Source organism: Aspergillus nidulans, chromosome VII (genome assembly GCF_000011425.1).
Source record: "Aspergillus nidulans FGSC A4 chromosome VII".
In the NCBI taxonomy this organism is placed as follows: Eukaryota; Fungi; Ascomycota; class Eurotiomycetes; order Eurotiales; family Aspergillaceae; genus Aspergillus; species Aspergillus nidulans.
This window is the reverse complement of record NC_066263.1, coordinates 1,596,722-1,610,499: the sequence shown is the minus strand read 5'-3', so window position 1 is coordinate 1,610,499 and position 13,778 is coordinate 1,596,722. Positions and strand designations below refer to the sequence as shown.

The 13,778-nt window shown below is 52.2% G+C and overlaps 4 protein-coding genes across 4 annotated transcripts, besides 1 other annotated feature; 3 read left to right on the top strand and 1 right to left on the bottom strand.

Moving 5' to 3' along the window:
- Positions 1 to 13,778: part of a sequence feature (contig 1.26 403..389371(1)) that runs on past both edges of the window.
- Positions 5 to 3,671, top strand: ANIA_01700 (proteasome regulatory particle base subunit RPN2; the record flags this gene model as incomplete). Its single annotated transcript, XM_654212.2, has 5 exons — positions 5 to 144; positions 183 to 400; positions 462 to 982; positions 1,039 to 3,270; positions 3,331 to 3,671. The coding sequence occupies 5 exons, from the start codon at positions 5 to 7 to the stop codon at positions 3,652 to 3,654; spliced, it is 3,435 nt and encodes a 1,144-aa protein (XP_659304.1). The 3' UTR covers positions 3,655 to 3,671.
- ANIA_01699 (putative acyl-CoA dehydrogenase) lies at positions 4,684 to 6,671 on the top strand (the record flags this gene model as incomplete). Its single annotated transcript, XM_654211.2, has 4 exons — positions 4,684 to 4,798; positions 4,864 to 4,887; positions 4,966 to 5,231; positions 5,293 to 6,671. 4 exons carry the CDS (start codon positions 4,684 to 4,686, stop codon positions 6,580 to 6,582), a joined length of 1,695 nt encoding a protein of 564 aa, XP_659303.1. The 3' UTR covers positions 6,583 to 6,671.
- On the top strand, positions 7,269 to 10,575 carry spt5 (transcription elongation factor spt5; the record flags this gene model as incomplete). Its single annotated transcript, XM_050612842.1, has 6 exons — positions 7,269 to 7,376; positions 7,434 to 7,595; positions 7,665 to 7,748; positions 8,037 to 9,136; positions 9,186 to 9,928; positions 9,985 to 10,575. The coding sequence occupies 6 exons, from the start codon at positions 7,269 to 7,271 to the stop codon at positions 10,548 to 10,550; spliced, it is 2,763 nt and encodes a 920-aa protein (XP_050468713.1). The 3' UTR covers positions 10,551 to 10,575.
- Positions 11,107 to 13,529, bottom strand: triA (putative mRNA capping nucleoside-triphosphatase; the record flags this gene model as incomplete). Its single annotated transcript, XM_654209.1, has 3 exons — positions 11,107 to 11,277; positions 11,341 to 11,790; positions 11,853 to 13,529. The coding sequence occupies 3 exons, from the start codon at positions 13,527 to 13,529 to the stop codon at positions 11,107 to 11,109; spliced, it is 2,298 nt and encodes a 765-aa protein (XP_659301.1).

Genomic DNA, 13,778 nt, shown 5'->3' with positions numbered 1-13,778 from the left:
CACTATGGTCGGGCTCGCTTCGGCTGCTGGCCTTGTTGGCTTTCTCTCGGAGCCTGACTCAGAACTGAAGGTGTTTGCTCTGCAGACACTAGACTCTCAGATCGACCTTCTCTGGACGGAAGTAGTTGATGCTATCCCGCAAATGTTTGTTTATCATCTCGTCCAATATTGTGCCATTACAGCCGGCGATTATGCGGCAACGGATATCAGACTAACATTCAATTTCTCAGAGAGGCGCTTTACGAAGATGAAGATTTCCCCGAACGCGAACTTGCCGCTCTGGTCGCCGCCAAGGTCTACTACCACCTCCAGGAATACCATGAGAGCATGGTTTTTGCATTGGGCGCTGGGAAACTGTTCAACCTTGACAACGGCGGCGAATTTGAGGAGACTATTATTGGTGCGTATATTCCACACGATGATATGTGAGTTTGGTGGTTTCTCATCTAATCGTGCTTTAGCCAAGTGTGTCGATACTTTTATTTCGCTGTCCACCTCCGAACGGCCTTCAGCGGGCGATCAGCCTACCAACTTGAACACTGCCTTCCCAACTTCCGTCGAGGGTGCCAGTAGCACTTCCGCCAGCCTTACGTCCCCGATCACCCCGTTCTCACAGTCTGCTTTGCCGTCAAAATCACTATTATCTAGGCAGGAAGTTACAGGGGTGGACGGCGCCCATCCCGGCGCCGAGGAGACCGGTTCGAATGTCGAGGTTCCACTCGTCCTCAAACGAGGCGTCCAAGGCCAGTTGAAAGCTGTCATTGAGCGCCTGTTCGAGCAGTGCTTCCTTCAGAAACGATATCGCCAAGTGATTGGTATTGCTATTGAAGCCAAGGACCTGGAAGTTCTTCGAACAGCCATAATGCGCGCTAGCGAGGATGCAAAACAGCAGAATGGTGAATCCCGCCAGAGCGAGGAGTTGATGGAATATGTGCTGGACATTTGTATGGGTGTTGTCCAAGAGCGAGGATTCCGCAATGAGGTACGGCATGATTGTCCCGCTTGTCAGCCATGAGCTAACTCAACGTCTTTACAAAGATCCTGAAACTCATTCTTGAACTGCTCAACGAGATTCCTTCGCCCGATTACTTCGCGATTGCCAAATGCGTCGTATACCTCAACGAACACTCCATGGCCTCCGTCATCCTTCGCCAATTGGTTGAAAAGGGCGACGCTCGGTCACTTGCGGTGGCCTATCAGATTTCTTTTGATCTTTACGACAACAGTACTCAGGAATTTTTACAAAAAGTCCATCAAGAGATTTCTGAACTCGTGCCGGAGAAGACCGAAGACTCAGAGACCAAAGAAGAGGAACCAAAAGAGTCGGACGCGTTATTGGACAACCAATCTTCATCTATTGGTGCTAACGCTGATTCCAAGGTGTCAGCAGAGGCGCGTACTGCGTTTAAGAATATTCTCGATATCCTCGATGGGATCAAAACCATTCAGCTGAACATGGAGTTCCTGCATCGGAATAGCAGGGTTGATATAGCTATTCTCAACAAACTTCGAGACACCTTGGAACCTCGCAACTCGATTTTCCACTCGGCGATAACGATCTCAAATGGATTTATGTACGCTGGAACAGCGCAGGACAAATTCTTCCGTGATAACCTGGAATGGCTTGGAAAGGCGGTTAACTGGTCCAAGTTTACTGCGACCGCTGCTCTAGGCGTCATTCACCGTGGCAATTTGAGCCAGGGTCAGAGGCTTTTGCAGCCTTACCTTCCAAAGGAGAACAGTATCGATGGCGTCGGTAACTCTGGATCTCTGTATAGTCAGGGCGGCTCCTTATATGCGCTTGGTTTGATCTATGCCAACCATGGCGGAATGGCTGTCGACTATATTCGTGACCAGTTCAAGAAAGCTACCGAAGAAGTGATTCAACACGGTGGTGCCTTGGGTCTTGGCGTTGCGGGTATGGCAACAGGAGATGAGGGTATATACGACGATCTGCGAAACGTTCTGTACACCGATTCTGCCCTCAATGGTGAAGCCGTTGGTCTTGCCATGGGCCTGGTCATGTTGGGAACCGGTAACATGAAGGTGCTTGAGGACATGATCCAGTACGCTCATGATACTCAACACGAGAAGATTGTCCGGGGTCTAGCTATGGGAATGGCACTGATCATGTACGGTCGGCAGGAGGCTGCTGACGAGCTGATCAACGGCCTTCTTGGTGACCCTGACCCAACCCTTCGTTACGGTGGTATCATGACAATCGCTCTCGCGTACTGCGGCACTAGCAGCAACAAGGCTGTTCGCAAGTTGCTCCACGTCGCTGTCAGTGATGTGAATGATGATGTTCGACGTGTCGCCGTTCTGAGCTTGGGCTTCATCCTCTTCAGAAAACACCAAAGCGTACCCCGCATGGTTGAACTGCTGTCGGAGTCTTATAACCCCCATGTTAGGTACGGTGCGGCGATGGCTCTCGGTATCTCATGTGCCGGCACTGGTCTCGATGAAGCGATTGATCTCCTCGAGCCGATGCTGAAGGATTCAACCGACTTCGTTCGACAGGGAGCCCTGATTGCTCTGGCCATGGTGTTGGTGCAGCAAAATGAGGCCATGAATCCCAGGGTCAGCTCATTACGCAAGACTATGATGAAGATGGTCAGTGACAGACATGAGGACGCGATGGCGAAGTTTGGCTGTGCAATCGCTCTTGGTATAATTGATGCCGGTGGTCGCAATTGCACGATCAGCCTGCAAACACAAACAGGAAATCTCAACATGCCAGGAATAGTCGGTGCTGCTGTTTTCCTCCAATACTGGTACTGGTTCCCTCTCACTCATTTCCTGTCACTAAGTTTCGCCCCAACCTCTGTAATCGGTGTCGATCAAAAGCTCGAGGTGCCCTTCTTCAAGTTCCACAGCAACACAAGACCTAGCCTCTTCGATTACCCCCCAGAGCAACAGGTCAAGGCTGAGGAAGCGCCGGAGAAGGTCAAGACCGCTGTTCTTTCTACAACTGCGTTGGCCAAAAGACGCGCACTGCGCCGTGAGAAGCAGCACAGGCGCGAGAGTATGGATGTCGACCAAACCCCAACGACTCCAAAGGTAGCGGATCAGATGCCTGAGAAGATGGAGACGGACGAGGACAAGGGCGACGAAGAGCTGAAGGAAGGGGACAAGGAGGCAGTCGAGGGACAAAAGAAGAAGGCTGAGCGTGAAAAGGTTGGATACGAGCTTGAGAACATGTCTAGAGTGCTGCCTGCGCAACTAAAGTATCTCACATTCCCCGATCCGCGGTATGAGCCTGTGAAGAGGGTATGTTTCCACGCCCCAGTCTATGGTGAAGAATGATTGAATAACTAACGTATATTATAGCCTACCGGTGGTGTTGTCGTTGTCCTGGACAAGACACCTGAGGAACCTCGCGACGTCATTGAGCTAAAGGCTAGTAAGGAAACCAAGCAACCTGCACTTGCAACGGAATCTGCCGTTCCAGCGGACCTACAAGCCCGCCTGGCAGAATTTACGGACCCTAGCAGACTCTTGGCAACTCCGCGTCGTCCGGAAAACCCCCTCAGCGGGTCAGGGGCTGCTGCTGCTGCTGGGGTATTGACCGCTGTCGATGAAGATGAAGATGGAGAGGAAGCGCCTGTTCCCGAAGAGTTCGGCTACACGAGCGAGGGCGAGGCAGAAGAGTAGATATGTGCAATATCGGCGCAAGTTGTATTACTAGATTAATATAAATCTATGTCTCCGGTAAAGGCTGCTAGAGCTGCATACCGTCTTGGAATGTTCATTGCATTTAATTCACAGACCTCCTTACTTCGCATAGCCAATAGAGTATGAACCGCAAGTCTCACATGGTCACTCTAGCCAATCGGCCAGTTCCCGAATCGGGAGTCTGTTCACTTTTCATTGTCTCTCAATCGGCCGATTGCCGTACATGCTCGTCCCCGGGCCCATAGATGTCATGCCTCGATCGGCAGGTGATGCGATATGAGGTGAGGAACCAATACCATAGCATTAATATTCACATGTCAGAAGACCCGCGAGCTGCGGCCGAGTCGACTCTTGAGACCATGGTCACGTGCGAGTAATAAGCCTCGGTATTTTCCCAAAATGTGCAGCAACGATGAATTAGCGATGACGCATGAGAATCGCATATGACCCAATCAGAAACAGGGCATTGCTCTGCAATCAGCTGGCCGAGGCGAACAGCTGATCGCAAAGTGCCCGACATTGCTTAGGTCTCGGGGGTAAAGCTGCGATATTATTGCATGGGAATTTATGTAAATGTGATAGGAAGGACTCAGCGGCTCACACCTCTTTTTTTTGTGTCTTACTCAGCCTGGCGGACATGTGAAGAGGCGTATCTTTACCCAGCGCATATCATAGGTAAATCACCGAGGGATAATCTGGAAGTTCTCGTAGCAAAGGTCACTCCCACCAGTTGCCATTCACCGACGCATTCTTCTTTTGGTCTCTTGTCCGAGCCCGTTATCCACCTTAGTCCTAACGTCCCAAGATCAATAGGCCTAGGACCCTGGTTCTGTCCTCATCCTTATAACGAAGCCTTCAGCCATCCCCGTCTCCGATTTTTCTTTTACCCCAGGTTTACTCTTCCCCATACCGTGCCTAGTCGTCAATACAAGGGCCTCCCAATCAGATAGCCTCGACCGGAATTTATATTCGTTCTCTTCGTGACCTGAGACCATTCTCGCTGTCATCATGGCCAAAACATTTAGTAAGGAGGACGTGGCTAAAAACAACAAGCCTGATAGCCTTTGGATTATCGTTGACGAAGACGTATACGACCTGACCAAATTCCAGGACGAACATCCAGGTGCGTTCCCTAATGCGCGACATTTTGGTCGCATTCTTTGGTCTTGCATGTGATACTGACTTTAGCTCCGCGAATAGGTGGAAAGAAGAGTACGTTCCGAGTTTGAACCCCAAACAGCGCTCGCTTGGCCCGCAGCCTTTGAGTACTGACTGCTGCTACCAATATAGTTCTCACAAGAGTGGCTGGTAAAGACGCCTCGAAACAGTTCTGGAAATACCACAATGAGGGGATCCTGAAAAAGTACAAGTCGCAATTGCAGATTGGGTCATTAGACTCTAAGAAAGCCCCTGAAGCCCCGGCTGCGGCTGCGACGGAAGCACCCAAAAAGCCCCAGGCCGCACAGCCTGTTGATGTCTCCTCTGCGCAGTCGGCAGGTCCTCAGGATCCTTATGGTGATTTGATTCCATTTGCCGATCCCTCATGGTACCAAGGAGTGAGTTTATTCTGTCCGTATGTAAAGCAGGGTTGAATTTGTTCGCTAATCGTTTGCTTAGTACCACTCTCCTTACTTCAACCAGACCCATGCCGCGCTCCGTGCGGAGGTGCGGGAATGGGTTGAGAAGGAGATCGAACCATATGTGACGGAGTGGGATGAGGCCAAGGAGGTTCCTGCCAAGATCTACAAGCAAATGGGCGAGCGCGGGTATCTCGCAGGTCTACTCGGTGTCAAGTACCCCACGCAATACACCCCGCACCGGGTGCAGTCGGTTGCGCCTGAGAACTGGGATCTCTTCCACGAGATGCTTCTAACAGATGAGCTTTCCCGTGCTGGCAGTGGTGGTCTGGTTTGGAACCTGATCGGCGGCTATGGCATTGGATGTCCCCCGCTGGTGAAGTATGGTAAGAAGGCACTTGTGGACCGCATCCTGCCTGGTATTCTCGCAGGTGACAAGCGCATCTGTCTTGCTATTACTGAGCCCGATGCTGGTAGCGATGTTGCCAACCTTACCTGCGAAGCGAAGCTCTCTGAAGATGGCAAGCATTATATCGTCAATGGCGAGAAGAAGTGGATTACGAACGGTGTCTGGTCTGATTACTTCACGACTGCGGTTCGTACTGGCGGCCCTGGAATGAACGGAATTTCAGTACTTTTGATTGAGAGAGAAGCTGGTGGTGTCAGCACTCGGCGCATGGACTGCCAGGGTGTCTGGAGCAGCGGTACCACGTACGTCACGTTCGAGGACGTTAAGGTTCCCGTGGAGAACCTCATTGGCAAGGAGAACCAGGGATTTAAGGGTAAGTCAAGTCAGCCCTATTTCGTCGTCGCATCAGTATTGACGGAATATCTAGTTATCATGACCAACTTCAACCACGAGCGAATTGGTATCATTATCCAGTGTCTCCGCTTCTCCCGCGTCTGCTACGAGGAATCCATGAAATACGCCCACAAGCGCAGGACATTCGGCCAGAAGCTCGTCAACCACCCTGTCATCCGTATGAAGCTGGCCCACATGGCCCGCCAGATTGAAGCCAGCTACAACTGGCTCGAGAACATCATATTCCAGTGCCAGTCGATGGAAGAGACCGAGGCGATGCTCAAGCTTGGCGGTGCCATTGCCGGTCTCAAGGCCCAGTCGACGACGACTTTCGAGTACTGCGCGCGCGAAGCCAGTCAGATCTTTGGAGGCTTGAGTTATAGCCGTGGTGGACAAGGTGGTAAGATCGAGAGATTGTACCGTGATGTGCGTGCGTATGCTATCCCTGGTGGAAGTGAGGAAATCATGTTGGATCTGAGCATGCGGCAGAGTCTACGTGTGCATCAGATGTTTGGTATGAAACTGTAGGGTTGGAAACTATCTTGTACCTTGGGACCTTGGTTATTTATCCCTTTTTTTTTGCTAGATAGGTAGAGACCTTTGGAATTCGATTGTACAATATTATGAGTTTTATCATTTTATTCTCCAAAAACATAAATCAACAGTTCTAGTTCGTAAACCTCAATGGGCGTTGCTTCTTAAACCTGTTGTGCCAAGAGATTGAGTTTGGCGGTATGTTCGCGCTGGAAAACTAGTCCGGCGAGTCACAAAGACCAAGCGCGCAGTTTCCTTCTCAATGAAACTCGCCTTCAATTCTGTAAAGCTCCCCAACTCTCAATCGTCACACATCTCCTCAATCTCAGCCGCCATTTGGAGAAGAATAGCTATTAATCCGGTGTTGGGTGCTCCTTAAAACCCGCTCTCGCTCCCCTTGACGCGACTCGCTTCCATACCCCGACTTGCCGTCGCGGAGTTTCGCAGCAACACCGAACAGGAATCATCGATCTGCTTGAAGAACTACGGTTGCTGGAACACTATAATTTGGCGCCACTTGCTCTTGCTTTGCCCTGTTATTTATCGCTAGAGTCCAGTCTACAGGAGCTACTTGCGGTCGACACTTGTCTCGCCTATCCAGCGAGTACTTCGTGGTCAATTACGGAGTTTGTCTAATCGCAATCACTCAACGTCAGCCCGCTTGGATAATCGACGCGAAAATGTCTCGGAATTTGATGGACCAGGACTTCGGGTCCGAGGAGGAAGATGATGACTTCAACCCCGCACCCGCTGAAGAGTCGGATAATGAGGAGGCTCATCATGACAAGGTTTGTGTGCAGTTGGCTGCTGTTCGATGATGTTTAAGCTGATGGGCAGGACTTTAGACCAGAAAACCAGACCGTGATTCTGATGCGCGAAATGGAAGCGATGATGAAGGCGCTGATGAGGCTGGCGAGGAAGACGAGGAGGAAAACGAGGAAGGCGGAGAAGGAGAAGGGGATGAAGAGGAAGATGAGGAGGAAGATGAAGACGACGACGATGTTTCGGTGAGCAACTCCAGATTATGTCGGAAGCTTACCAACGATCACTAATAATGGGTCTTGCCTGTTTCCTAGAAACCACGAAAGCGAAGAAAGGGACATGGGGGGCTTAGTGCCTTCATTGATTATGAAGCTGGTGTTGATGAGGAGGAGGATGAGGTTGAAGACGAAGAGGAAGAAGAGGGTTATGGCTTAGAACAACATCCTGATGATGTTCTGCCTGCAGGAGCTGAAACCGATGATCGTCAACATCGTCGACTCGATCGTGAGCGTGAATTAGCCGCCACTCTGGACGCCGAGAAGCAGGCACAGTTACTCAAGGAGCGCTACGGAAGAAACCGTGCCGCTGCTACAGATGCCGTCATAGTCCCTAAGCGGCTGCTGCTCCCCAGTGTTGATGATCCCAGTATATGGGGTGTCCGGTGCAAGGCGGGCAAGGAGCGTGAGGTTGTCTTCTCCATCCAGAAACGCATCGAGGACAGACCGCCCGGTTCTCGAAATCCCATCAAGATCATCTCGGCCTTCGAGCGTGGGGGCGCGATGAGTGGCTACATCTATGTCGAAGCGCGGAGACAGGCCGATGTCATGGATGCTTTACAAGACATGTCAAACGTTTATCCAAGGACGAAGATGATTCTGGTTCCGGTTAAGGAAATGCCGGACCTACTGCGAGTGCAGAAGTCCGAGGAGCTCAACCCTGGCGGTTGGGTCCGGATCAAGCGCGGCAAGTACATGAATGATCTTGCTCAGATTGAGGAGGTTGAGACGAACGGCCTGGCTGTCACTGTTCGTTTGGTCCCTCGTCTGGACTACGGTATGAATGAGGATTCTGGTGCTCCTATCATGGACCCTAAGAGGAAACGGCCGGGAGCGAATCCCGCTGTTGCACGTCCTCCACAGCGGCTGTTCAGCGAGGCCGAGGCCAAGAAGAAGCACAGCAAGTATCTCACTGCGACGGCCGGCTTGGGTGCCAAGTCATGGAACTACCTTGGCGAGACTTATATTGACGGTTTCCTGATCAAGGACATGAAAGTCCAGCATTTGATCACGAAGAACGTCAACCCTCGACTGGAGGAGGTCACCATGTTTGCTCGTGACTCCGAGAATGGTACTTCAAATCTTGATCTTGCTTCCCTTGCGGAAACACTCAAGAATTCCACTGCGGAAGAATCATATCTCCCTGGGGACCCAGTGGAGGTGTTCAAGGGCGAACAGCAGGGTCTTGTCGGTCGCACTAGTTCCACCCGTGGAGATATTGTGACTATATTGGTTACAGAAGGTGAGCTGGCTGGCCAAACGATTGAAGCTCCTGTGAAGACTCTTCGCAAGCGCTTCAGGGAGGGAGACCACGTCAAAGTTATCGGCGGTAGTAGGTACCAAGACGAGTTGGGTATGGTTGTCCAAGTGAGAGACGACACAGTCACTCTTCTTAGCGACATGAGCATGCAAGAGATTACTGTATTCAGTAAAGACCTTCGCCTGTCCGCCGAGACGGGCGTTGATGGGAAACTCGGCATGTTCGATGTTCATGATCTCGTCCAATTAGAGTGAGTTCCTATCTCCCTTTTATGTCCGTTTTCACTAATGTCATAAAAGTGCCGCTACTGTTGCTTGCATTGTCAAAGTCGATCGTGAATCATTACGAGTCTTGGACCAGAACGGTTCTATTCGCACTATTCTCCCCTCCCAAGTCACGAACAAAATCACACCACGACGAGACGCGGTGGCTACCGACAGAAATGGTGCTGAAATTCGGCATGGAGATACTGTTAGAGAAGTATACGGCGAGCAACGCAGTGGTGTAATCCTGCACATCCACCGCTCCTTCCTGTTCATCCACAACAAAGCCCAGGCTGAAAACGCAGGTATTGTCGTTGTGCGTACTACCAATGTTGTGACAGTATCCGCAAAAGGAGGCAGACCTACAGGACCAGATCTCTCCAAGATGAACCCAGCTCTGATGAGGAATGGTGCTCCGGGTGGTATGATGGCACCTCCTCCCTCGAAGACTTTCGGACGGGATCGACTTCTCGGCAAGACAGTCTTGGTTAAAAAGGGGCCTTTCAAGGGACTTCTTGGTATCGTCAAGGATACGACCGATGTTCAGGCTCGAGTGGAACTTCATTCGAAGAACAAGCTTGTTACTATACCGAAAGAGCTCCTTGTTGTCAAAGATCCTGTTACCGGCCAGACTATCGATATTGGTCGTGGTAGGGGTGGTCCCCGGGTCCCTCAAAACTCAGCCGCTCCGTCATCTGGCTGGCAGGGCGGTCGTACCCCAATGGCCGCTGCCGATTCTTCGAGGACACCCGCCTGGGGTGCGGCAATGTCGTCAAGAAGTAAGTTTCTCAAGCTCTTGCTTTACTCTCAAGGTTTTCTAACATAAGTCCTGCAGCGCCTGCTTGGAGCGGTGCTGGTCTTGGTTCTCGCACACCAGCCTGGAAAGCCGACGGCAGCCGGACAGCCTATGGCGGCGCAGGATCACGCACACCCGCCTGGAACGCAGGTGCTCGAACCCCCTACGGCGGAGGCTTCGGTTCCGGCTCCGGCAACAGCGACTTCGACGCTTTCGCCGCCGGGTCCCGAACGCCCGCCTGGGGCGCAGCATCCGGCAGCCGCACCCCAGCCTGGTCAGCTAGTGCTAATACCACCAGCAGGAACGACAACAAGGCCTACGACGCCCCGACACCTGGGGCAACATACTCGGCACCCACGCCTGGCGCATATGGCGGCGCTCCTACACCTGGTCTTTCAGCACCCACGCCTGGAGCCTGGGCTGATAGCGCGCCAACACCTGGGGCGTACAATGCGCCTACGCCCGCCGACTTTGGCGAAGGAAGTCGTCCGTATGATGCGCCAACACCAGCAATGGGCGGCGCGGCTGCTACACCGGGTGCTGGGGCATATGGTGATACGGATGATGGTGCTCCCAGGTATGAGGAAGGAACGCCCAGTCCTTGATATTCGTGTGACGCATGTTTATGAGTACAACCCATTTCAATCTAAAACGGCGCTTCACCTACATTATGTCTCAACCTTTTTTGATATTCATTTTCTGGCCTTTTAGGTACTATTTTTCTAAATCAGTGTATTATCACCAGCAATCAATCCATCTACACATAGACACAAGCTATATCATACATATCAACAAAGAGTAAATTATAAACAAACCCTCCACCCAACTCCCTCATTGTCATTTCTTTGGTAATCCGTTAAATGAGTAGAAAAAATATATTAAGACAGTCATAGAAGAACAACAACGAACCTCCCCCGGCAGACTACCTGTCCTATCAGGAACTAGCCAGCCACTTCACCCTGCACAGCTTTTCTCCCACACAACTCTGTCTTTCATGTGCAAAGTGACATGGTATATTCGAAGAAAAGGGAAAGAAAAAAAGAAATAATAAAAGCAAAGCCAACCAGAACAAATCGAGTCTTCTCTATGTCGTGAACTCTTGAGTTCGTGCGCGAAGGGGAGAGAGGGCGAAAAAACAAGGGACAAAGAAGTAAAACAGCCTCATGCCGGCACTGCCCGCGCCAGGATGCGAACATTATCTACAAGACCCTTAACTAGGTCCTGGTACTGATTGTTGGGGTCACCAGCTATAGCGAGCTGGCCTTGACGGCGGATTTCAGCGGCCGAAACTTCAACTTCTAGCTCGTGCTCGAATTCTCCTTTTGCGGACGGCTGTATAAGATAGATAATTAGGGCTAAGATATGAATATAGACAGGAGAGAGTGTGGAACATACCTCAGACCTAGCAACTTGTGTCAGATCCACCTGATATGCGAGATGCCTATAACTCATGCGGTCCTTGTTCCGATCGCTCGCACGCCCACGCCCAGTATCAGCAGGCGTAAGGTGGGAAATGTCACCATCATAGTTCATTTCCAGGTTAACACTGACGCGCCAGTCAACGGCGGTCAAAGGGCTGTGAATATCGAGGTCCGCCACTCGGCATTTCACGATTTTCGCAAGAACCTCGCCTGTGCGTTGGTCGACCGTGACGCGCACCTTGGGTTTATGGCGAGGGTTGAGGTTTTGGCGGATGACAGGGGGCAGCTCGGCAGGGGAGACTTCGTAGAAGGAATCTCGCTCTTTTTTATGGGCGTAGGAGAGCGGAATCCGCTTTGGGTTGGCCTGGGGCATGGAATTCTTGACTGCTTCGTTGAGAAAATTGTTCATCGCGCGGTGTTGAGCCTGTTACAAAGTTAGATAGAGTGAATCACACGGGTTTGATCGCAAATATATGAGGTACATACCAGTGTCATGTTGCTCTCGAAGCTTGTTCGGATGCGTTCTCGAGTGATAATGCTTTCAGTCATGATTGGGAGGCGAAGTCTTTCCCCGCGATCAAGATCGATGATATGTCCTAGCTTCGCTTCGACCTCAACTATGGCGCCCTGACCTTGTGCTGTTGCGCCGGGAGGACCAGCTATGGCGTCATTTCGAAGGACCACATGTTGAAATAGAAAGTCGCAGATCGTCTTGGTGATTTCCTCGAATGGCTCAAGCCCTGTGATTGATGGTTCCCAGGGTCCCAAGCTCTTCATTTCGGGTGGCTCAGCGGACTGTGATGGGCGTGATGGCTGCGACTGTTGCAAGGCCGGGGGCCCAACCACAACTGAACCCTCCCGCTTTATCTTTGTGGCAGGAGGCGCCTGTGAAGCGGCTTGCTGGCGTAGTACCCAAGGATTTTGTGCTGAGTTTCGCAGATGTTTGGGGACGGGAGGAAGCGGGTTGGGGATCATTGGGCACCTCCCTTTCGTGCGACTTGTTCTCTGAGCATAAATTGGCGGCTCGTTATACCGTCTTCGTTTGGCTTTGGGAGGTTGCGGACTCGAATTGGCTCGGACTGACTCAGAAACAGAGCTAGCCTTCGAGGACCGTGGTGGGCCTTGTTGTTCCTTGGGAGATTCGTTCGGGAGAGATCCCCGGGACGGAGGGCTATTGACTTGTGACGCTATCGACGCAGTTGGACCGCCGAGGGGGTGGGAGTTTCGGTCAAACGTGCGATTACCCTGCGCAGCTATGCTGTTCCCCTTGTCATGCAATTGCGACAGAGCCGCCTGCTCGCTACCTGCCACGCTATCACGCCGGGAGCCCGGTGGGAAGGCCGTCTTCGGACTCACATTCTCATCCGATTCCCTTCTCTCAGTTACAAGGGAGGCACGTTGAGGAGTATTATCGAACGCCCTATAATCATGCCGCGAGGCGCGGGGAACCGCAGTCGGCGACATGTGCATCTGGCCATCTTGGTTGACCCACGGGCTCGACGCTCGATTCGAGAGCGAGTCACGACCGGAGGACTGAGGGCGTGCGGAGGAAGGTGTTGACTGGTGATAGAGAGCGGTAGTGGAGCCTCGCGGTGTACCCGGAAGCGACCCTTGTGCTGCCGGGGGGGAGAATTGTTGGGACGGGTATGGGTGTTGGGACGCGGCGGGCGAGTTCTCTCTGCGGGGGTATGAGTGCGAGGCGGGGGGATAAGGGGAGAGGACAGACTGTATGGATTGGGAGCGCTGAGGAGCTGTAGGCGACTGTTGGTGCGATTGATGGTGTTGCGGAGGGTAGTTGGCTGGCGCGGTGAAAGACTCACGCGAAGCCGATGCGCCGTAAGGCGCGGCGGGTGGAGTGTGACCGCGCTGAGACTGCGCGCCCGTAGAGTTATACTGGTAGGGCGATTGCAGTGAGCCGTAGGATGGAGCTCGGTCTGGCGAGGTTTGGGACCGCTGGAGCGGCGCGGGTTGCTGCGCTGGCCCGTTGGGATACCCGGATGGGTAGGAAGACGAGGATGATGACGACGGAAACTGCTCGTGTGCCGGATAGGTTGGCTCAGATGGTTTGCGGGTGAGTTGCGGCGGTGATCGATGCAACGTGGGGGATGGAGGCCGTTGGGAGGTGCCCGCGGCTTCGCTGTTCATGATCGTGCGCAAATCCATAGCGATTGCGAGTTCTGTTAAGAAAACTCGGACCGATAGCGAGCAGAATTGATGGAGCAGACAAGAAACGGCGAAAACAACAGCAAGCCCCCTCTCCACAACGGCCCGGTGCTAATAACGGGGTACCAGTCTAGAATTAATGACGGAGAGAGGCGACGGAGGAGAATGACAATGAGGAACAAGACATACAGGGGATGAAAGGGGGCTGCAGGATGAGACGAAGTTTAAGGCAGGGTGGAAAAAGAAAGG